The sequence below is a fragment of the Acomys russatus genome, chromosome 8, assembly GCF_903995435.1.
Source record: "Acomys russatus chromosome 8, mAcoRus1.1, whole genome shotgun sequence".
NCBI lineage: Eukaryota > Metazoa > Chordata > Mammalia > Rodentia > Muridae > Acomys > Acomys russatus.
Window position 1 is genome coordinate 29,458,324 of NC_067144.1, and position 25,248 is coordinate 29,483,571.

Here is a 25,248-nt window from a genome sequence, read left to right on the forward strand (position 1 = left end):
TCTCTTGTTAGTGTTAAAAGCTTAGCATGGTGGTTTGAATGTGAAATGTCCCCCCAACGGGCTCGGGAATTGGAACATCTGGCATCCCACTGAAGGGTGCTCTTGCTCTCTAGGTAAGATTTTTAAAACTCTTGGGAGGTGGAGCCTCACTGCAGAAAGTCCATCACTCTGGGGAGAGGCTGGCGAGGGTTTCTAGGCTCACTCTACTTACTGTGCTCTCTGGTTCTCCCTTCCCTTCCCATTCTCTCTGCTTTCTGTGTGTTGCCTTGCTGTGATAAACCAGCTTCCTGCTCCTGCAGACATGCCATGCCTTGCCCACCACTGATGCTCTCTAGGCATCTAAAACTGTAAACCAAAACAAACTTGTTCCCTTCTAAGTTGTTTTTGGTCACAGCATTTTATCAAAGCAACACAAAAAGTAACCGATACACTTGGCGAAGCAATGACTCTTGTGACAGGCATCAGGGGAGTGCTCCGGAGTTCAGAAAGCATGCAGTAGGATGACCACAGGCAGCATGTCTGCCAGGCATTGCTAGAGGGGGCTACAATAAGGATGTAAAGTAAAGAAAGTAATCATAAAGAAACTTAATTTAAAAAAGAAAATTTATGAGAAAGCATGCTTATGCCTACTGTTAAAGCAAGAAGGGTAACAGAAATGTCTGATCAAAATCTTCCAGCCTTGCTGTTACTCTATTTAATGAGCAACACAAGCCATATAGCTATCCAGGCAATATTATTAGTGACCTGATGACGGTATTTCTTTCCTATAGATGTAGACAAATCACTGGAGACAACTATTTATATTTGTCCTTGAAAATGCTTCCTAGCATAAGGTATTTTTAAAATAGACATGTATGTGAAAGCATCTTCCTGTTGTGTATTATATATTGGCAATTCACTATCTTTTGGCTGGATTATATTCTTCCTGATGTGAACTGTGAACTTAATAAATAAACTTTTATTTAGGGGAAAAAAAAAAAAAAAGAACCCGGAACACTTGATGAAGCCGGAACTCAAGGATTCTTTTGCTCTATAGAGTGTTGATTGCATCTTTAGGCTAGTCCACAGTGATCTGTTCGAAAGGAGCCAGAAGGAAGCTATAGTTTGGGGAAACTCCAAGATTTATTCGCTTTACTATTTTGTTGTAAAGGCTAAAGGTTGACTTGGTGATTAAAATTTACCTATTGCTCAGAGTCTAAAATTAAACAAGAAGAAGGGCTTCCCTGTAAAATTTTTCTTATTGTGGTTTTGAGGTATGAAAATCAGTATTCCTTTTTAGTTTAAAAGTTTTCATTATTTTCTAATCTTGAAAGGAAGCATTGGTTTACTATCAGAAAACATTTGACTGTTTCGGAACTGAAGGTTTTAGAGTCTTTTAGCTCATGTCTTCAGACTCTGCTGAAGCTCAGGGCACATCTTCATGAGGAATGGTAAACTTCTTGTTGTTCCAAGACTGCAGCCTTCCCAGTGTGTCGCCTTCGAGGAAAGAGCTATGCTTATTCTTTAGGGAGTTAGGTGAAGTAGAGAAAGGCTGTTTTCATGTTTGGTTTTGTCTAAGTACTACTACATATGCATATTTGATAGTCATCATTACAGCCTTCCTGAAACAGGCATATTTGTTGTCACCACATTTGCTGAGACACTTGTCATATTTTACATAGTAAATTCTCAATTATTTCATGTGATTCAAGGTAATAAATCTTTTGGTTATTGGACATTTTTAATAACTGGAGTGGCTGAATATATCAAGTTTTCTAGTCGTAATACTCTCTAAGTAGATATTATGCTTCAAACTAGGGCAGTGAAGTTATGATGACGTGCACGCTTTACCCATTTCTAAATGGTGAAATTATACATGCTGTGACTAATAAATATTTTCATTTTTTATACTTATTTATTTGAGTGCTTGTTTGTTCATATGTGTGTGTCTGAGTGCCTATGTCATAGCACACACGTGATCAGAGGACAACTTTCCATAATGGAGTCTGTTCTCTCATTATACCATGTGGGGTCTGAGGATGGGACTTAGCTGTCAGGCTTGACAGGAGGTACCTCTACCGCGTAGTCATTCACCAGCCCTAAATATTTTTATGACTCAGGAATTTTAAGAAGGCTTCAATCTCAATTGATCGTGAGTGTTATTATTAATTTGCACTGGATGATAAGTGAACCAGAATGCTAGTTGATTAAACATTATAGTTAGGCTGGGTGGTCCCTCGGGAGTCTAATTCTAGCATGTGGGAGGTTGACGCAAGCAAATTACCAGCTTTTGTTAGATACCAAGTTCCAGGCAAGTGTAGGCAACAAACTGAAAAACCTGCCTGGAAAAAAAAAATAAAAAAGAGTTACAAAAAATTCCTTTTAGGAAAGCTTTATAGAAAAGGGTATCATTTTTTATTTTTTTATTTGAAGAAATTATTTTTAAATTCTACTCATGAATTGTTTAATATTTTGAAATTTAGCAGCATGGGTTTATGTGGAGAGCTTTCTGGCATCACACTGGTGTGGACAAGCAGAACTTCTATCGTTTCTAATTATGTCCTGAGTTGGGGATGCCCCTTATTGACTTGAACAACTTACCCAAGGAAAATGTGATGGCTTGTGATGAAGTAGTCCACATTTTATTCCTGGGTCCTGGTGACTGAGCCATACACTGAATTGTCATGTTCTTTGATTGAGCTGGTCTGCTACCATGCATCCTCGTTAAAACTGACTTCAGTTCCCGAAATCCACTTGTGCCACTTTTCTCTTCATTCGTAATGTACATTCCTGCAAGACAGATGAAAATATGATTAGTCAGTGACATTTTCTGTATCAGCCAGACAATGCTGCCAAGCCATGGCATAATAAAATTAGCTTTCACTTTGTTTTGAGATGAGGGTCGGCCTTTGTTGCCCAGACTGGCGTCTAACTCAGGGCTCAAGCCATCCACCCAGCTCATCTTAGTAAAGAACCTACAGACTTATGTTGCAAAACATACATAGTTGATGGCAGTGTGTATTCTCTAATAGTTAGCCTTCTGCTTCTGAGGAACAGGGCCTACTTTCAGCAAAGCTGGAGTTAACGTGAGCCCGTTGTTGCAGCTCCTGGGTGGCATTGATCCACAGTCAGGCTGTAATAAGCATTCATTCTGTGTTTTGCTTATCACTATGGATCCAAGGTCTTGGGTTAGCGTATTCCCACTCACTAGTGCCATTTGGTAATGGTAAGATTGGTGATTTGTATTTGAACTGGTTTAAACAGAGCGAGGGCTCTTGTGTAGACTCTGGTTGTATAGTGAGGATATACCAAACATATATCGATACTGAATAGAACAGCTCATTCTGAGTTTGAATGTCCCACTTTTGTGTTGGTCTGTGTATATTGGCTTCCTAATTTACAAAACGGCATGTGGGTGTGGTCCTTGTAGAGTGAAGGCAGAGAGTGTTCAATGAATTGGACCTCCCCTTTCCTGTAAATGCAATGGATGATGTGTATTCAACTTCTGATACCATATTATATTCTTTTCCTGAAATAAGTTGTATATTGATAAGCATTTTCATATTTGGTCTCAAGAGCCTTCTCTAGAATCTTTTAACTATCATTGTTGGGATAACTTCCAAATTCAATGTATTGTAGCAATAAATTACTATAAAAACCATCTGTCGCCACAGGACAGGTCATTCTGAACTCTCACAGAGTCTTGATATGAAAGGTTGTTTGTTTCTTTTGAGACTTGCTCTGGTGTTTCTCTGATTGGCCTCAAACTCATTATGTAGCCAAGCATGCCCTTGAACTCTTGATCCCCATTCTTTACCTCCCAAATGCCAGGATTGTAGGCTTGGGCCAATATGCTTGGCTCACAGGAAAGGCTCTGTCTGCTAGTTCTGAAATTACTGTTTGGAAAAGTATTGGCTGAATCCAGTTGTGTGCTGGTGGAATTCTGATCACACTGTCTGGCCTCTTATTTGAGAATGTAATGGGCATATCCTATCTGGGTGCTCTATTTATGGAGCATTTACTTAACAGGAAAATAAACTTATCGTAAGTTTTAACACATAATTTTAGGATTGTTTTGTGCTATCAGTGGAATAAACTGTTTTTAAAGTGAACCTATTAAGTAATTCATCAAGGGATCAATAAAATCATCCAGCAGCAGAAGCTCTTAATTGTAGAAATTAAAAGAAATAACTGAGCAAGAGCTCTATGATTCAGTTATTGCTCAATGTGCTGGAAGAAGGAGTCAGTGGAACGGCCTGTTTGTCCAGGCTTGGATGCCTGAAATTGTGTCCGTGTATATTCCAGTCCCAGGAATTTAATCCTCTCAGTGGACATTTTCCTTGTGAAGGGACTAACTCCATTATGTCCATCTCTACTGCCACACAAATATCTGCTGCCCCAGATATTTATGGGAAACTGTGGAAATTATTATCACTTGATTTAAAGCAGCGGTGCCAGGAAAATTGGATATAACATATTGAAACAATAAAGAAATAGCAGAGCAGTTGGTAATGCTACTGAGGCAGAGATCTTACTCTGTGCGTATTTGAATAGTTTTGTCCTCATACGGGATATTTGCCTTTACTAACAAAAATTAAAGAGTGTGTGTAGCCTGAAGAAATCAGCTTTACTGGGTTTTACTGTGGAAAACGTTGTCTTCTAAGAAAGTGGCATCTGAAAGGTGAGATGTTGTTCTTGAAACAAAAAATTACTTTGAAATGCCAAGATCAGTATGGGCACCAAGGCTTCCTAATGCTTAGTGTTGCCAAACCCGTTCCCGTGTCTTTGATTCCTTACCTTCTTCATCGCCTTGAAGAAACCTTCCATCAATTAACCAGGTGATGTTTGCCTTGGGAAACACATTCTTCAGGAGGCAGGTAAATACTCCCTACAACGGACAGAAAGAGGACTATTTGCAAATTCAGAAGAAATTCATGCTCACTATGTCTCCATTCACATGAGACAAATGAGCAAGGAATGAATTTTGCACACAGGCCACATAGGGGTTATTGCCTTTAGGGCCCTTAGCAAATTTGCAGCTAGAATCCTGGGTCAATTTAGGAATATAAGGCTATTCTAATGTTATATGAGGTTTACGGATTCTGAAGAATGGAATTGGTATTAAGTTAGTACTAAATGGAAATCAAAGTGTAGAAGGAAGAGAGTAGACATAGGCCAGAGAAAAATGTTGCCAGATTAAAAGTAAAATGCAATTGAGCCATTACTTACATTTTGAAATAGTGTGCAATACCATCTGTAATAATGGCAATATAAGCAATTTTAAGTAAATATATAGTTTGGGGGTTTAAATTTTTTCATAATCTTTTTTTTGCCTTTGGTCTTGATTCACTAGGGTAGATAGTGCATGTGTCCTGTTTATAGGTAGCAAATAGGAAAAATCAAGATGCCATGTGATTCAAGGAATTAGAAGCCATCAATGGTCTTTCGGCCCAATGGATTTCTTGGTAAAACATTTTGGTTTGAAATAAGTAACGCATGGAAAGATGTGTAGCACAGTGGTTTGGATGGGAATGGCCCCTATATATTTGGGGCTTATATGGCTTATATATTTGAATGTTTGATTCCCAGTTGGTGGACTGTTTAGGAAGGATTAGGGGGTGTGGCCTTCTTGGATGAGGTGTGTCACCGTGGGTGAGCACTGAGGTTTCAAAAGTGCACACCAGGCCTATCTTGTTCTCCAGGCTGCCTGTGGATAAGATCTAACCTCTCACCTACTGCCCCGGGATTATGCTTGACTGCCTTCTGCTTTGCTCCCCACCCTGATGGCTTACCATCTGAAAGTGTAAACAAGAACTCCCAACCCTCCCTTCACCTCCCCCCTTACTTTCTGTTATAAATTTCCTTGGTCATGGTGTCTCTTCACAGCAAAAGAAAAGTACCTGAGACAGGTAGCTATGTTATAAAAGTAAAGAAATGGATGCAGGATTACTTAGGTCTTATTTTCAACATCATTTATTCTTTGAAATATGAAGATTTTTACTTCATAGCATGGTGAACATATTCAATGGTGTTTATTAATTCTCATTATTTTATCTGATGCTCTATAAAATTATAATCCCATTTCTAATAATCTAGTTTCTTAGTACCAGTATGTGAATTTTACAAATGTCTAGTCCTTGTTCTTGGAGCCTAAATGTTTCTCACAATTGTTAAATCTAATACTAGTTAACTAATAAAGGACAGTGAACTGTATGTGATGGTCGTGTACCAATCTGCAGTCTAATTACTTTCAGATAAGCCAAATCTATAAAGCTGTGAATCCAAACTCAGAGGTATCAGGAAATGTTTTTCTGATAGGTTTCTCCCCATGTGGAGCTTCCTGACCCTCAGCTCATTACAGTTAATTAGGAAAATAAAAATAAAAACTTCCAAAGGTTTGATTATTGTATCTCGGATAGCAGGTGGCAAATAGCATAGCTCTCAGTATTTCTATTCTTTTATCGTTTTTTTTTTTTTTTCAGAGAATGTGACAGGGTTGCAGACTTTAGGAAAATTTGGGCCTGGTATCATAGCTCAAAGGTAGAGTGCTTGCATGGTATACATGGTGCTCTCGATTTAATCTTCAGTAATTTTTAAAACTGGTATTTTTCTCTCCTTCTTTCTTAAAACATCAAAGTAAAAGTAGGTCCCCTAGAATATAGACTCTTATTTACAAGAAAAAAGAAAGAATTCAGTTTATTTAATCTAACAAGATATGAAAATTTGATTTTTATGCTCTGTTGGGCCACAGTGGAATAGAGAGACTTAGGGAATGAAATGGTAACAACAACAGCAAATGGTTACAGTTTGTTAGATGCAGTGCTCCTGGCTTTCTCATGACTCACCTCCTCTACCATCAGGCCAGTGCTCCATGTGGTGGTGTAGTAGCACCATGGTCAAGGAACAGTTCTACTGAGACCATTGATTCACTGAAGCCATCTCTACTAACTCTCAAAATGGTTGAACAGTTTGACACTTGAAATGGTTCAGATGTTAAATATTTGTTTGCTTCTTTTTCCCCCTGTGGTAAAACACTGACCAAAGCCCAACTTTGTGGAGCAAAGCATTTATTTACTTTTCATCTAGTTATATTTTCTTTCTTTCCTTTTTTAAAATATATTTTATTAATTTATTCATACTACATCTCAATTGTTATCCCATCCTTTGTATTTTCCCATTCCTCTCCCCCTCCATTTTCCTCTTACTCCTCTCCCCTATGACTGTGACTGAGGAAAGCATTTAAATCATCTTATAAGCAGCAATCTGTCTTAGAGCAAAGCCAGGGCAGGAGCTCAAGGCAAGAACCTGGAGGCAGGAACTATCCTCAGACTTTGTCTTTCAATACTTAGTTCAACAGTATGGGTCTTATTCTAAAATGCTTCTAATCTCTAAAACTGAGTTGCCAGCGGGCATAATAGCTCAATCTTAGGTGAAATGTCTCAGGGAATATCAAGAACAAATGATATCGTTGAGGAAGCAGTGTTGTTGATGTTTTTTGGAGAGTGGCAAGGAATCCAAACCTGGGTTGCTGAGATGGCCTCTTTAGCCCAGAGGAACAAATATAAGTTGGGTATGTTGTCCTTGAATCAGGAAGATTCTGGTGGACGATTAGAACAAGCTCAGATTGACAAGCCAGAAGAAAAGAACACAGCCTTGACTTTATATGATTGCTCATTTTTGTAGCTGGGCATACAGTTCAAAGGAGCCTAGTGCCACCTCTTCCATGTTGTACTTAACCACATCTCTAAGACCCATTACTATAAAACACCTCCATGCAGCTCTGATTAATAATTCAAGGAGCATTTGTCTGAAAGAGTGCAAAACAGCACTAAGCCGAAATTTCCCATTCTTCCCTCACCTTCAAGACTGATGATTCTAAGACTTACAAGATCTACAAGAACACGTTGATGTCACGATTGTGTGCAAAACTCATAGACTGCTAACAACCCTTAGGTTTTTCAATATTGGCTGGATAGATGAACTGCTGCGCAGATGCCTGCAGCTCATCAGCTATTTCTTAAGACAAATCTCTGCTTCTGGCCCCCTGCCTACAGATGAAAAACAAACAAACATGAAACACACCAAGTTAATATGGCCTTGCAGTATGCAGCCCACTGCCACCTTTTCGGCTTGCTGGCTTCTCAAATATATCTTTTTCCTTGCTCCACTACTATTGTCTTTTTTGAGAGGTGAGTCTTTTTTGAGAGGCTAAGTAATAATTCTTCACACACAGATGCAAGACTGAAATGGTGCACATCCTGTTGACCATCTATGAATATATTCCTAGTCACTGCATCTGCGTTGAGATGACAACTTTGCCAGCAGATTTTTAAAATGTTAAGTTTTTAAATCTAGAAACAAAGACACTCATCACTGGCCTGACTCTATTTTGTCCCTCTATGTATTTCTGCATCTAACTTTTCCCTTCTGCTTCACTGTCTCCTGTAGTTATCTGGGATCCAAGGAGACAATACTTAGGGCTGAACAGCTTTCTGACAAGGGAACAAGCGAGCATCAGTGAGCCTTGCAGGACAGAGCAGCCCCCAATGGGATGCGTATAAAGATGGTCGGGTGCACCCTATCACAATCATCATCATCTGATGGGAAACAAATTATTCCTTTCTTGTAAAAACAGTGATGGGACATTTCGAGGCTCCCTTGCAAGACCTGGCTCTGCATAGTCATCAGCCCCAGGACACTGACCAAAACTGCTGTGTTGTTTATGCCCTCACCTTCTGACCAAGTTCTCTCTCTAATTACACCGAGAGATCATGTCAGTACTGTGACTTGAGATTCTTCCCAATGTGGCTATATTGATTATATCATTTACCTTTCACCAGTATCCTTCTATTTAATTGATGCACTGGGATGGGAACTGACCTTAGTCTATTGGGACTCCCAGGGTTTTGCTTCCCCACTCCTAAATCTGCTGTAACAAAAGGGGAATAAAAAAAGAGTTTCCCAAGTTTTCAAAAAAAATTTTTTTTTCATTTGGAATTTTAACCCATCTGCCCGGGATTGGTTTTTAGCTTTTATATAATTTGCACTGTGACTTTTCTCTCTTTTCTTCTATGTATAGGGTAATCTTTTCCTTTCCGTGGGCATTATCTTTAAAAATGTTCCTGTCTCCTCCTGGTAGCATTTGCTTCCTCAATTTAAATATAAATGTGAGTATATATTTTCCATAAGTGGTGGTTATCTATTGAGAATACAAGCCAAGAACATTTCAGCCTTTCCAACTCTAGTTACATAATGTAATAAAAACATTCCAAAATCTATGTCTTAATTTGATGTTGTTCTTTGGATTATTTTCAGTTTACTTTCACTAAATATCTCCCTTTCTGGGAATTCATTGGCTTTCTGATGACCACATTCATAGCTACAATAGATTTTAGCTAAATATGAAAGTTTATGATCCTACAATTGAGAAGATACTGAAGTCACAGATGTCTCTGCATTTGGGGGAGGCCATATTTCTATTCTCCCCAATTTGTCTTACATTGTTCTTTGGTCAAGAAGCTAGGCAACTCATGCAGGAGAGGGTAGAGGAACTTTAATCCAGCAACATGGTTGCTTTGATCACATCAAAAGACCTTCTAGATCTGTGTGATTCAGTTGGAATGAAGACACACCATACACTTTTAGCTGGAATGCAGACATGCTCTTAGTATTCACCTTTAACCCAAACTGTGTAGGTAAGGTTAGTTGATAGAAGAAAGCTGCCATGTTTGAAAGTGGTGTCTTATTGAGAGGCAGACAAAGTGACAAATGAGAGAAATATTTGACAGAATGCAAGATGCCCAATTCTCACAAATACAGAAAGAAGAGAGGAGACTTAAGAAAGAGCAGCACACACACACACACACACACACACACACACACACACACACACAGAGAGAGAGAGAGAGAGAGAGAGAGAGAGAGAGAGAAACAGAGAGAGAGAGACAGAGAGACAGAGAGAGAGAGAGAGAGAAGAGAAGAGGAGAGGAGAGGAGAGGAGAGGAGAGGAGAGGAGAGGAGAGAGAGAGAGAAAGAGAGAGAAGAGGCAGTTTTATGGGAAAGCTTTACAAACAAGTTGAAGAGAGAACCAGCTAGACACAGGTGAAGACAGATCAAGCAAGAGAATGAGAAAAAGCCAGAAGATTAGAACAGATTGCTAGAGTTAGTTTGAGGCCAAACAGAGCTATTCCGCAAGAAACTGAGAGAAGCCAGTTTGAATCAATCAGCTTAGAGAGGAGTTTGAGCCAGAACAGCTGAATTCAACCAGCTAGCCAGAGTTAAGAAAGATCTACAAAGGGTGAGCTTATTCAGCAGTAAGTTTCAGAGGGTAAAAACATTCTAGGCCTAAATTAGATTGTTTGGAGGCTAGAAGCTTCCAAGACTAGGCTGAGGTTAGTAGACAGAGGCAAGTAAGCCTCCTGGACAACAACTGGTGAATAAAAGCTACATTTATGGAAGAGAAGATAACTAAGGCACCTCCAGGATTCCATCTACTGGTCTTCTGCATAGTCATTTCCAGACATCTTTTTTCTGGTGGAGGAGGTAGACATGGCATTTGAGTTGGAGTGTTCCAGAAAACCACACAAGCAGAGGCACACCTCTTACACACAAAGACCTCCTGGAATTGGGAGGGGATTAAACCCAGAAGTGTCATCCTGCTGGGATCAGGCATGAGCCATTCACCAACCAAAGTGTGAAGGAGTATGTTCACAAAGCATCAGAGAGATCAGAAATGGATTCAGAGCCTCTGCTGCCTATAACTGCCTGCTGTGGCAGGGTGGAGGGCAGAGGATTTCCAAACTGTTGAGGGCTGCAAGCTGCATGAATATGTTTCTCATTTACAAACTGACCTGAGAAAGGAGGGAGAAATCGGACGGTGCTTAAGGCGAATGTAATTTTGTTTGTTTATCTGTATTTGAAATGGGACAAATGAGTAAAACTGTGTTGTAAAGTTGCTTGGGGAAAATTTGGCTGCGTGTCAGCTTTGCAGGCCATTGAGCCAGGAAAGGAGATGTACAGTAGGCTGCTGGCAGAAAGCAACTGGGCAGGTCCAGTATGAGGAGCCATATCCTTTTCCTCCTGGCCTGCCAGATGCTTCTGCTCAAGACAGCTAAGCTTGGTGTTGATATTTCTTAGAATACTCACCACAGAGAGACCTCTCTAGGGTCAAACTCATGCTGGGAACTTTCTTACTTATATCTCAGCTGCTCAGTCTCCAGACTGCACACTGCAGCAGCTCTTAGGAAGCAAGAGTCTCCCCCCATCAACATGTCTGTGTTCCTTTCGCCTCTGAGACCCTCCCTACCTGTGAGCATCCTGAACAGCGTCAGAGTGGAGGCTGTTCCTCCTGCCTCTAAAATACAGGCAGTAGTAGAGAGTCACAGAGGCAGGAAAACCTGGAAAAGCTGCATGTTTGAGTCCTTAAAAGTACTTGCTGTAATGGGTGTCTGAGAACACTGGGTGCACTCAAATGAGGTGCACTTGTTGGGCAGGATACGTCTCTTACTAGGAATCTGTTTGTTAAGGGAAGACCAGTAAGTATCTGGGGAAGAGAACAAATGAGCAAGTTGCCTATTTTGCTAGGACTTATCCCAGTATTCCTGTAAAGCAGAAAATTGAAAACAGGTGTAGCCAGCTTTAGACCATAACTGTGAATCCCTGGTCCCTTCCCAACCATCCACCATCCTTATTGTTCAACTAAGACACTTTGTACATGTCTAGGCACACTCTAAAGACACCCATGGAAGAGGAGACACAATGAGGCCAGAAGAGGATGAAGAGAAGATTAGAACTGGATGCTGCCAAACATAGTTTCGGAGAAGTAGGAGGTCAGTAAAGCCAGTAGTCCAGAACAAGAGAACCTATTTTTCTAAGGCCTATTTCTAAGAAGTGTTCCAACTTGGTCCCTGCTGGCACTTGGGCCCCATCCAAAACAATACGCTGTCACCTATGTGGCAAGTAGGTGAGTCATGGCTTGGGAGTCACTGTGGGCACCAATGCCTTATGAAGGCATACACAGAGAAGAGTTGGATGAGGTATAGGGGAGGGCATAGCCCCACCAGGCAGCACCAAGACAATGCCCCTGGCATCATCCTGGGCCAATGTCCTGGAGCAGGTGGATGCCCTAGTTTTATGGGACAACCAGAGAAAGCCAGCTAGAATGGTAGGAGAGGACAGTGGGAGGGATGGGTCGAACACTGGAGGAGGAGGGAAAGGCCATTTTGGAGATGACGTGGGAGGTGAGGCCTGAGAAGCAGGTGTGCTGGCAGCCAGAAAAGGACCAGACCGCAGCACCACATCCGTTCTGTTCTGTCTAACCTCCGCTCATAGACATGCATTCTGAAAACACTGCCTTTTGCCATGTTAGTTCACAGTCAAATAAGAAGCAAGGTAGTGTACGGGGCGCTTTGGAGACATAAGCAATTATGTGAGTAAGTCTTCGCAGGGGTGAGGCCACCAAATGCCTATCTACAAGGTTCCCAGTGTTTGCTGACCCTCGGTTAGAACCTCAAAAGTCACTAATGAGACATACAGGCTACTTTGTTGCAAGCGTCTGTGAGTTGTTTCAGGTCAGAATATTTGCATCAGCATTTTCAGTGCTTGGTTGCAGTGGGGGGTAAAATCTGAGTGGAATGTGCCTACCTGGGCAGCTCACCCTCAGAGGGGCAGAGACTCTGCTTCAGGGCAGAGGGATCAGCATGCACGCTGCTGGTGATCTGAGAGAGGACACACAAGGTGGTCCACGTGATCCACTGGTAGAAGGCCTAAGAGCCTTCTACCTGAATCTCTTCCTCTTCTGGCCAAACCATTGTTTTATTCTTACACTGAGGCTATTTCATCTGTATAACCTTTCTGCGTCCTGTGGGTTTTTTTTTTTTTCAACAATCTCACTAAAGCTAATTCATTTATAATTAGGACAGAGAAAACAAAATATTTCTTAGCTCACTGGGCTTAAGTGTTGAGAATAAAAAAAGAATGAGGGTTGGAAATATGGGTCAGACTTTAGAAAGCACCTGCTGGACAAACCTGGTGACCTGAGTGATGTTCCTAGAACTCACTGTGGGAGGGGTGAGTCAACTCCTGAAAGGTGTCCATCATGGCACATGCTTGCCCCCCACACACAGCAATTAAAATAAAAAATCAAAGAAGAAAAATACTGTAATTTGCTCATTGAAATTAAATTTTTTAATCTAATTCCACATTAAAGAATAATTGAGAAAGAGAAAAATAAAGAAGCGAGGCCGTATAAGAAGCAATAAAGGAGCAAAAATTATAAAGGAAAAAATGCTAGAGAGAAATGTGGAGAGAGGGAGAGAAGTGGCACTATAAGAAAGTTTCATAAAGAACAAAGCAAGCAGCCGTGATTGCCAGGGCAACTAAAGGAATGAGGGCATCATCTTGGGTCTGAAAGGCACAATTTAAATGAGTTGACTTTGTTTCATGCCCAGAGACCAGACATTCATGTGGGAAGGTTGTTTTAAATTTTCCTTGTGTCTCTAAAATCCAAGCTGCATGGCAATCCATTGTTATCCATTTTTATTAAAAGGCTCATCTTTACATATTGAGAGATGCTTTATTAAAAAAGAAAGAAAGAAAGAAAGAAAGAAAGAAAGAAAGAAAGAACGAGAGAGACTCTAATAGTCCACATGGAGCAAAAATTTTCTGCCCTGCTGAAGCTATGTCTAAAATGTTAACTCAGGTAAAGAATAGTCATACTGAGTGCAACTGTGGCCTCTGCGCTAGGGCTGCCTATTATTTGAGATGACTCCTCCAGTGCCTTTTCCTTCCTTCCCCTCTTTGATGAGTTGGTGAGTCCTCCCTGTCAACTTTTCGAGATTCAGGATCTCACAGGAGACGTGCCTTGGCTGTGTCTATAAGGGTATTTCTGAAGAGGTTTCATTAAAGAGGGAAGACATGTCCTGAACGGGAATGGCAGCATCTGCTCTAAGGTCCAGACTGAATAAAAAGGAGTTGGCCTAACATCTGTAATCCCAGAGTTCTTGAAGTAGAGGCAGCAGGGTGTTGAGTTTAGGCCCACCCTTGCCTACATAGTATGTTTGAGGCCACCTTGGGTTGTTTGAGACTCAAGAGAGAGGGGAGAGGGACAAATTGAGCACCGACATTTATCTTTCTCAACGTGGACACAGTGTGCCCAGACACTTCACATTTCTGCACCATGGTTTTTGGAGAAAATGACCATATCCCCCTCTTACATGGGAGTACAGTCCCCCCTTGAGCTGTTTCTGTCAGGCATTTTGTTACAGTAATGAGAAATGCAGCAAATGTCAGCAGAGCAGAGAATATGGGAGATAGGAAGGGAAGGCAGTGTCTCTCCATTGCACTGATAATAGGTGTTCTAAAATCAGCCTTCCTGAAGGTAATGGACACATTGGTTTAAAACAGTGGTTCTCAACCTATAGGTCATGACCCCTTTGGGGGATGTCAAACGACCCTTTCACAGGGGTCACCTAAGACCATTGGAAAACACAGATGTTTAAGTTACAACTCATAAAACTAGCAAAATTACAGTTATGAAGTAGCAACAAAAGTAATTCTATGGTTGGGGGTCACCACAACATAAATACTGTACTAAAAGCTCATCACATGTGGAAGGTTGAGAACCCATGTTTTAAAAGGTCTTGTGTGCATTCTCAGGTCCTTTCCCGAGTGGGTCACTTTTCCTGAATTGTCAAGCAGTGATGGTAAAGAGACCTTCTTTCCCAATTAGCTGACTGAGGAAAAATCAGACATCTAAACACAACACTTGAGGAAACTCAGGCTACCTTACAGCCCTACAATACTCATTCCCCCTGCCCCCTTTGAAAAGTTGAAGCTTTCCCGCCTGTGTGGTTTCCTCACAAGGCTAAGCCCCATTTTCAGGGTTGTGTCTATCTGTCTGGCCTGAAGCATAAGACGTCCAAAGGTGTGGGCAATAATAGCTACAGAAAGTCATGTGCCCAGATACTTGGAGCCAGAGCCACCGTGGGTCTCAAAAAGAAATTGTCACACATAGTATCTTTAAAACATCTTAAAAATAAATGAATAAATCACATGCATGAGACTTAAGAAAGTTGAGGAATGTATAAACGTTCAAGCTTTGTCCAGCTCAAAGTAAATAAACACAAGTGATTGAATTCTGCAAAAAGCCAGCAGAGTTCCGCTAAAGTCAGACCACCAACTGCCACATTCATTTTATTTTCAGGTTATGTTATGTTATGTTTTCTGTGAATCTTGTTAATGTAGCTTCTCTGCCTCTCTAGATATCATAACCTTAAGTTGTATCTATTTCCTGTGTTTTGTGCGTGGTCATTTGATTTAGGCATTATTTTCCTACATTTTATTAAAATAATACAAGAATGGAATACCAGAACGGGGCTCATGGAGGTCACCAGGTTAAAGCAAAAACCACAAGCATAAAGGACACGCTGTGGCTTTTGAAAGCTCAAACTGCTCAGTAAACTCTGGGGATTCCATGCATGTCTCTTGCCTTGCTGTATTAGCAGCTGTGAACTGTGGGACTGTTTGTCCTGGCTCTTTCTAGTTTCATGCAAAAATCTGCTGCATGGAGGGATGCCCTCCCTTAGCTGCAGGAGCAAATCTAGATGCTGTGTGACAGCCTGATAAAGTCATGCAGCTCTACTCCAGGGAGGGACCACCTCTCTCAGCTACAGGAGTAAATATCGATGCTCTGTGGCAGGCCTGATGAAGTGGTGTCCTCAGGAACACACAAGATCATGATATACACAGGTAGACTGTTTTCTATGGCTTTCACTAGTATATTCAAGTTTGAGAGGTATCATGGTTAGAATAATTCTGCATCTTGTTTGTTGGATAGAAAAGTTACACTGTCACAACTTTGTAGCAAACTGACACCCCAGCAAAATTTTTTGCCATAGGCTGTTAATCTTGGGCCTTCAGTACGTGGATGATGGTTTAGTTCCTTTCTAGGGAATTAGAGGATAGGGAACTACTATGTGGCTGCCAAGTGACAGGTGCTTTGCAAACGGTGCCTCATTTGGCCACTCTATGATCCTTCCGAGGTTGGAATCAGTGCTCACTTCCACGGAGAAGAAAGATAAGGAAGTAAGGCTCTAGTTTCTCAAGTTATTGGATGGAGAAGTCAAACCCAGTTCTACCAGATTCTACAATATGCCCTAGTGTTTTCAATTCTTTATCTCATTTTGTGTCCTAGAACTGATCACAGCATTACACGAAGGCACAAACAGAGGAAGGGATTGATGAAGTGGAGTGACACAGATACATTAGTAGGGGAAATTATACCTGAGATGTCTCCTGTGTGCCGGGGACTCTGGAACTATGTATAAATTTAATACTCCCAGGAATATATGAAATATTCATTATCCCAAAGTTTCAGAGATTAGCACATGGAGGATCATGGCGGTTAACAACTTGGTGCAGAAATATAACTAGTAACAGTTGGGTGTACTTCGATATATGTGATATCAAATAGAGGTACCACTTTCTCTCACTGCGCCATCCTTTCTGGATGTATGCTTACATGCACTCCAGCCCAGCCCCTTGTTAGTTACTCAGCCAAATGTTCAGGGCTTCCAGGCTTTAATTTCTCATCTAGAAAAGTAACAGAGGCTCTATTTTGGAGCCTGGGTGACAGCAAAACAAACGTATAGCAAAATGCTTGGAAGAGTTAGTGAGTTATTAAAGGTACAGCACCAATCCTAGGAAATTAGAACAAGGACTAATGATATTTTGCAAGGTTTTCTAGCATCTCCAGACAGGCCATGGGTACATGGGGTTGGAGACAGATGGATAGTCACTGATTTCTCAGGGAGAAATGTGTGTCCCTTTGTTTCTCTGGTCAGCATCTAGGTGTGCATCTGCACTGAAGAGGGAATTGTATGACTTGTGGGATGTGAAGCGATGTACTCCTTTCAAAACATTCAACTGGGATTCTTGGATCTGATTTTATTGTTTTATATCTGCTCTGAGACCATCTTTCTCAGAAACATTGGCTCCAAGAATCTTCAAGAGGGTCTAAGAAGAAACAAATGCATGTATTGAAAGCTGTGTCTTTGGCCTGGCAAGGCCACTCTACTAGGAAGATGTGATCAAAGTTGGGGGGCCAGACTCCATGTCAGAAGTACCCCCTACCCCCATATATGGCACCCACAAGAAGACTGGGTTGCCTATCTACTACATCTGAGCAGATACTTGGATAAAACGTGTTTGGTGTCATTCAGAATAACTTTACAGAATTTGAGTCATGGTTTATATCTAGTGATGGAATTAAATGGCTGATATCCAGGAGGATCAAAAATCATAATACTCACAAGGTGACAAACAGCTAAAATATAAATTTTGGTTCATAATTGGCTCATACCACATAACATAAAATGTATGAGAATATTTATTTTACTTGAGGTTTTGAGAAGCTTAGGTGAAGTCGCAAGACCACAAGACAACAAAGAAAACACAGGTAACAGTGTTGTAGGGCATGGCGGCACATGCCTTTAATCCAAGCCCTTGGGAGGCAGAGACAGTTCGAGGCCAGCCTAGCTTACAAAGTGAGTTCCAGGACAGCCAGAGCTACACAGAGAAAATGTGTATCTAAAAACCAAACGAAACCAAACCGAACTATACGCAGGAAGAACAATGCTAGCAGCGGCAATATTTATTGACCTTTTGCCACAAGCCACACACTCTTAAGAGTTACTCATACATTGATTTCATTAGTAAAACCACAACAAGCAGATATTGTTATTGGACATGTCACAACTGACTAAGGAGATATAAAGTAATTTGTCCCAGGTCCCAGCCAGCCAGGAAGTGTGTCTAGATCCGCTGACTGGAGGCCGAGAGCTACTCTGAGGGGGGTGAACTCAGAGCGCCCTGTTCTATGTTCCCTCTTCTGCCCTTCTTCTTATTTCTGGGGGTGGTGGTGAAGGGTGGATAGGCAGATCTTGGAGGAGGGCAGGAGAGTGAGTATCTCTTCTCAATGCCACAGGAAAGAGAACCCCAGAGCACAACAAATTAAACATCAGCAGAGCAGAAGTCTTTCTTCATCCAGGACTCACACTGTTTTTTGTCCCACTTTTCCTCAGTGTTTATCACAGGGACACTTAAACAATTGAAACACATCCCTCATACCCAGGAAAGTAAGGCCTAAGGATGCAGCTTCACCTCTTCTGAGAACACTAGTCCAAGCAAGGATTTCTGTTCTGTTTCCAAATCACGCCATCTTGCCTTCCATTACAGCAGCACTTAACTGGCCAAGGGCCAAGGAAAAAGTCTTTTGAGACAAGATTCCTGGCAACTGTGCAACTTGACATGGCTTAGGATGTAATATGGCTGATGTTTTTTCAAAGGATTTGATGTGACTCACCTCGCCTAAGACATCCATGGTGGTAGTTTCCATGATCACGGGGCTTTCTGGCTTAGCTTAAAGGCAAATAAAACACAGTTAGTGGCATTGAAGTCTATCCTATTTGCTAGTGTTTGTAGTATGTGTGTGTGTGTGGTTTGTGTGTGTATGTGTGTAGTGTGTGTAGGGATGTGGTGTGTATGTGTGTGTCGTGTGTGTGTGTGTGTAGTATGTGTGGGTATGTGTGTGTGATGTGTGTAGGGGTGTGGTGTGGGTGTGGGTGTGTGTCGTGTGTATGTGTATTGTGGTGTGTGCGTGTGTGGTGTGTGTGTGTCATGTGCGTATGTGTGGTGTGTGTGTGTCATGTGCGTATGTGTGGTGTGTGTGTCATGTGTGTATGTTTGTGTGGTGTGTGTGTGTGTTTTGTGTACGTGTGTGAGCGTGCACGTGTGTGTATGTTGTGGGGATGGAATGGAGAGAGACAAGGAGGATCCTAAGCATCCAAAGGCCAAGGAAAGGCATCCGTTCCAGGACCCTGAAGGGAACCAGAGAAACACCTGATATGTGTTTGGCTTGCTTGACACTAACAACTATCAGGAGAGGCTTTGTTGTCATGCTAAATCGAAAGTTCCTCAAAGCCCTCATTCCCAGCACTGTGTCCTCGGACACTGGGGGAGCAAAGCGACTTCAGGTACGTTCTCAGCACAGCAACACACAGAACTGTCTATGAAGCAGTAGAAAGACTTGGGATTCTCTTTCCCAAGTGGTTTGGGGGTCTGGTTAGCATTGATTTCTATTCACTGAAGGCTGCTGCTCGGCATACTCATGGCCTCCTGCCTCACGACTCACTGAGAATGTGAGGGAAAAGTGGAAGGAGATGAGAAATCAGATGGGAAGTCAGCGGGTAAATATCTAGACATCATTGCACTTCGTTTGACACATCGCATGTGTGTGCTTTTTTATTTTAATAGGATCCGTTTGATATCAATTCATGGGCATGCATGCATGCGCACGGGGTCACAAGGGCCATAATGTGCCTATAAAGAAAGATCAGAGGACAACATTTGGGAGTTTGAATCTCTCTTCCCACCTTGCACTCTGGGAACAAAACTCAGGTCACTGGGTAAATTTGCAAGTGCGTTTTTTCCATTGCACCATCTCACAGGCCTCTGACATGCATCTGGTGCCAGAGTTCAGAGCTCTCAGCAAGTCTGATCTCTAGCTGGGTGGTGGTGGTGCACGCCTTTAATCCAAGCACTTGGGAGGCAGAGGCAGGTGGATAGCTGTGAGTTTAAGGCCAGCCTGGTCTATGGAGGAGTCCAGGACAGCCAAGGCTACACAGAGAAACTCCTGTTTTGAAAAACAAAAAAACAAAAAACAAAAAAACAAAACAAAACAAAAAAACCCAAACCCAAAACCAACCAAACAAAAAAAACCAACAACAACAACAACAAACCAAAAACCAAAACGAAACAAAACAAAAATCCCCTGAGTTCTTATAAGAAACAAACACAAGAGAATGAAGGCCCTGAAATAACTTAGGAGTCACAGGGGTAGTCATGTGAAAGTCTGTGAGCTCAAAAACAGCCAAAATTTCAAGTTCTGAATGGGTGAGAGCAAGCAAAGCCTAGGTAGCAAGTTGCGGGTGGACTCTCTGGTCCCTAACCCTGCAGACCATAAAAATCAAGCACCGATGGCTTGGCAGAAGAATTAAGTGGTTGTATATATAGTGCATGGTGGATGGATTGGTGACACATTCAGTACTTACTTAAATGTTTTCCTATTTTGTTTTTGCCCTATTTGAGGTAGGAAAACACTAATAAGTGAAAAGCAGGTTCTATTTTGTTTTCTTTCTGTATTCATTTACTTATTTGACAGGACTTCACTCTGGGTTCAAACTTACACTCCTCCAAAATCAGTTGCCTGGATCTACAAACTAAATAAATATACACATCAGAGATTGTGCCGCAATATCTTGCACAAACCTATTTTGCAGCTGGTAGCCTGTCTATAAACTCAGTATATCTGCTAAGGAATTGCATTAAGCAGTAGAAACTTAATTGCAACATAAGCAAGCAGACTTCCCTATTTCTGAGCACGTTCCAAAAGAAGTTTAAAGAAGAGAGAAAAATGTCCAGAGAGATATAGGAGCAAGAGAAATGCTAAATGAGGGACATAATATACATGCCTTCCAGACAAACATGAAAAAGTCTGAGGGGGAGAAAGGCCTGCAGCCATGGTTTACATGTTGTCAAGGCAATTAGGTCATGCTGTGGCACTAGGATCTCGCCTGCCTTAAAATGCATATTTCTTTGCACATCCTGGATGTCTGCCTTCATTGGCTTGCCAATAGTAAGGCCACATGAGTCAGTCCTGCATTTGTGCTAAGACAGTCACACCCTGGACATGAACAAATGGTGCTATTAATCCAAAAGCAACGAGCGACATGATCTCAAGTCTTCATGGGACACTGTCTAGGCTTCCTAGGGGGCTAATGGTGATGGATGATAGTTTCAATCCAGTCGTCCCCTGAGGAGACACAGGAGAAAGGTAGGCATAGAAGGAAAGTAAGGGGGAGAGAGGGAAAAGGGGGGGGGGACCGGGCAAGACAGCGAGGGACAAGGAAAAGTACTGTACATGAAACCCCACCCTAAACACATCTTGCCTCAGTTATTTCCCTCATTATAAATTACTTTGTCTTTTCTTCCACGGAGCACATCCTTTGACCTCTAATGCAATGAAGCAAGATTCTGAATAAAAACAACAAAAAAGTATTTTTTATGTTATTTTATTTTGCCTACTCTGTCATTCAGAAAGCTGAGGAGAACTCTAGTAGCTTTGGAGATTATAAGATTTAGTTTCTCTTAATTTACCTCATTTTCAAAACCAATTGGCTGACCATCCACATGGCCACTTTTCTCTTTGCCCTCCTTCTGGATGACTTAAGAAACTGCAGGTCATGGTCACACAGAAATGAAAATCTAGCCAAATCCAAGAGCTTCCACTTAGTAATATTTCCTTCCACCAGGGAACAAAATAGAATGCTCACATTTTTTTTCTCTTCAAATTGTACCGCGTGGGGGTCTCTACATTCTGAATGAGTTTGTGGTGGATTTCACAGCTCCGTGCCACAAGGATCAGGTCAGAGAGCCATACCTGCAGGCTCCACTGTCAGAACGCCCTGGTGGCCTCTCACCCTGGTAGGCCCTGGCTGGCTGGCAGTGGGGCCTCCTGTGATTTCTCTAGCTGTATTTATCAGCTTCTTTTTCTCATAGTGGCCTTATTGTGCTTTGCACCAGAAAATAACTCAGATAATTAGACAGCCAAGCAATTAGACTTTGGCGGTTATAATTAAAGATTTCCAGTGCCCTTAGGAAACATCACGCCTGAAAACAAGGTAGAGGCCACGAGGCAGCTGACCTATATGTGGCTTTCTTTTGGCCTTATTCTATTAGCTGAATAATTATTCTTTAGCCTTCCACCTTTGTCCCCAGCCCCCAATGAGAATGACACTACGATGCCAAAGAGACCGCAGGAAAAATTCCTTACCAAACACCTTGACTGTGGTGGAGGTCTTCCTGACTTTGAGAGGACTGACTGTCAGGTGGCAGAAGAATGTCCTGCCATCATCTTGGACTTGGACTGGGGAGAGATGGAGTCCATAGTCTGTACCCAGGCAGACTCTGCCTTTAAATGACATGGAATGGCTGATGTGGTGATCGTCGGTGAAGAGAACTTCTTGGACGCCATCTTTCTCCTGGTGAGAGAAACAATAATTAGTTACAGAGCACACAATGTGCCAAGGTGCCTCAACTGGTTCATAAACGCTATTTGTTTTAAATTACGGACATGAATGTCTGTGTGTAGGTGCATGTGAGTACAGATGCCTACAGAAGCCAGAAGGCATCAATCCACTGGAACAACAGCTGGAGTGAGATACCCAGTGTGGGTGCTGGAAGCTGAACTCAGCTCCTCTGCAAAAGCAACAAGGACTTTAAGCACCAAGCCACCTCTGGAGTCTGGCAAGCGTTATTTAAACACTCATCAAACAGGAAACCTGAGGAATTCAAACGGGGAGAGACCGAGGATATTACTAGAGAAAGTATTGTTACTCTAACACTATTAAAACTCACTCTTATCCTCCCCTAACACGAATAGAAACATGTTGTTCTGAACAGACCTTGCCTCTCACAGCCTGGCTTGCAGAGCAGGAGAGAGTGCTAGGAGCACACTCCAGTGTTCATTTAGGAAGCTCTGAGATCTCACTGATAAGATACTCTGGGGATTTGCCCACCACCACCCCCCTCTTTTGATCTTGGGGAGAAGGGATGTGAAAGTGGGGAAGTGGGTGAATGGAGGGAGGGGAAACTGCCACAGATTGTCATGTGTGAGAGAAGAATAATTAAAAATAAAAAAAGATGTGCTGGGGACATTGTTGGGGTTTTGATAATTAGATTTTTTTCATCAACTTCATAGTTCCACATAGCTTCTCTTCCCAGAATTCCCCTAGAAAAGGCCTGACTTAGCCCCATTCAGAATCAGCTGTAGGATGAAGTGGAAGCAACGGAGCAAAGGACTTAGGCGAGCAGCACTTTCAGTCTTGTACATGAAGGGAAGGCACCTGTGAGGGAGTGGCCCCCTCAAATTTTGTCCCCCTAGTCCTCCTTGTGGCAGTTCTTCATTGCAGTCAGGGTCACAGCCCAGTGGTTTTCAACCTGTAGGTGGCGACCCATCTGACCTCAGACCACCAGAAATATCAGAAATACCAGAAGATCATTATGATTCATAACAAGAGCCAAATTACAGTTATGAACTAGCAATAAAAATAATTTTATGGTCGGGGCGGTGGGAGTCACCACAACATGAGGAACTGTATTAAAGGGTGGCAGCATCAGGAAGTTTGAGAACCACTGTTCCAGCCCTTACATGCTGCTTTTATACTACTTGAGGCTCAGAGAGAACTCATAAGAAGTAGGCCTTAAAGGTTAATGTGATTTTTGTTCATTGGCGTTTACTGAGAGAACACAACTCCTCTATTCCATGTCCCATCTTGGGCTCATGAGGAAAAATCCCAATCATTCTACCCCTCCTCAGGATGTCCAAGGCCAACCTTTCGGTCACAATGACTGTCAGTGTCAGGATAGTGTTGACCAGCTTCCAAGGGAAGACAGGACTCTTGAGGAGCACAAACCAGTGTGCCGGTTACATCACCTATCTGTGGGAGTCTGACTTCATCTTCTTGGTCAGCGGCTTGGAGAGACTGTCCGTGGTACAGAGTTCTCTAGAGACCCACATTCAATGTGTCTGAGGCCAGGCTTAACCTGGAGTTGAAGAACAGGTTTTTTTTTTTTTTTTTTTACGTTCCTCAGGGGAGCCAGGGCTGAGAATGGTTGGTGTAGTGCTAAACTTTCCAGATGAATTATCACGCACAGGAGAAATGGGAGGAACGAAGGGGGGAGAAAAGTGAAGAGGAATGCATTGGCCACGGGAAGAGATAGAAAGTATCGAAAGCAACTATCTGTGACTTGGAATCTCTAGTTTAAAGAGTTAGATTCTAGGTTGGTGAGTGAATTCGCCACAGGCTGATTTATTAGAGTAATTACATAGAAATTTCCAGAGTCTACTAAATAGCAGTTCTTATGTAAACCACAATCCTTTGGCTGAATCTGGCTGAGCGCGCTGTCAGTGTCGCATACAAATGGAACACTAGGGATTCCCACAGAGCCGCAGCCTGCGTAAATCTTACCCCTGATACAAGGTATGCACCTCCCCGGCGGCGTAAAGCACTTCAATCTTCCCTTTGAAGAAAAGCAAAGGGGGAATGTATTCCCAAGACAGGGGCTCAGGAGAGCCCTGAGCAGCAGCAGACCCAGTAGAAGACATTTCCCTCAGCGGCTCAGGTCTGAAGGCAGTAGTTAAGGAAGCTGGCTCCCCCTGCAGGGCCGTCAGCAGAATGTACCACTTACAGTGTCATGTGCATGGGCTGGTTTTATAACGGTTTTGTAGTTCAAAATGTTCTTGGAGACACTTTAATGGGCGCAGCTTCTAACACTACAATCTCGCAGCACTCCCTCTGGATCTCTGGCTCCTACAATCTTTCTGCCCCTTTTTCTGCAGTGTGCCCCAAAGACTTAGGTTGTGGGGTGGTTTGTGGATGTAGAAGATATTAGGATGGCTCTCCACGACTGTGCATTTTGATTGGCAGTGGTTTTCTGTGGGTCTCTGTCTGTTTGCAAAGAGAATTTTCCTTCATGAGGGGCGAGGACCACACTTATCTGAGGGTATAAGGACAAATGATTGCCTACACACAAGCAGAACAAGGACAACACACATGACAAAGTAGACTGGGAAGAGCACAATGCCTCAGACCTACACAAAGGATCATGGGAAACTAAGGAATCCTGACAGTGAGATAGTCTTCTCCCAGGAAGAGCACACTAACTGGTTTTCCAGCACCGGATGGCTAGCCCTGAAAACATACATATATACAGATAACAACAATTAATGCAAAAAGAAGACCGGAGAGATGGCTCAGCCATTAAAAGCTAGGTTCAAAAACAAAAAGCAATCTATGAGGAAAGAGGCCATGAGTTTGAAAATGAGAAATGAGGAGTATATGGGAGGGTTTGGGGGGAGGGAAGAGAAAAAAACAAATTACATAATTATAATCTCAAAAAGAAAAGAAAAATTGTCCTTGTCCTGACAAGAGTCAATCACTGATCAGAAAGAGGCTCATGGGGCCCTAAGCTCTCCCCACTGAGCTACTAACTACTGAGGGACTCTGATGGAAGGGCAGTAGTTGTCTCTAGTGACACTGATGAGCCAACCAAAAGCCACACAGATGGTGCTGGTTCAAGTTAGTGGGTCACAAACTTAAAAAAAAAAAAAAAAAAAAAGACTTGATTGTGGGAACAGATCTTGCAGAAGGA

General features: G+C 42.2%; 1 protein-coding gene across 1 annotated transcript in view; it reads right to left on the bottom strand.

The window, feature by feature from the left end:
• Cd96 (CD96 molecule) overlaps nucleotides 1-25,248 on the bottom strand; it is a 76,501-nt gene that overhangs the window by 31,537 nt on the left and 19,716 nt on the right. Inside the window, 4 exon segments of the mRNA XM_051150349.1 lie at nucleotides 2,581-2,769; nucleotides 4,777-4,867; nucleotides 18,341-18,396; nucleotides 21,869-22,076. Coding sequence (XP_051006306.1) covers nucleotides 2,581-2,769; nucleotides 4,777-4,867; nucleotides 18,341-18,396; nucleotides 21,869-22,076 — 544 coding nt within the window.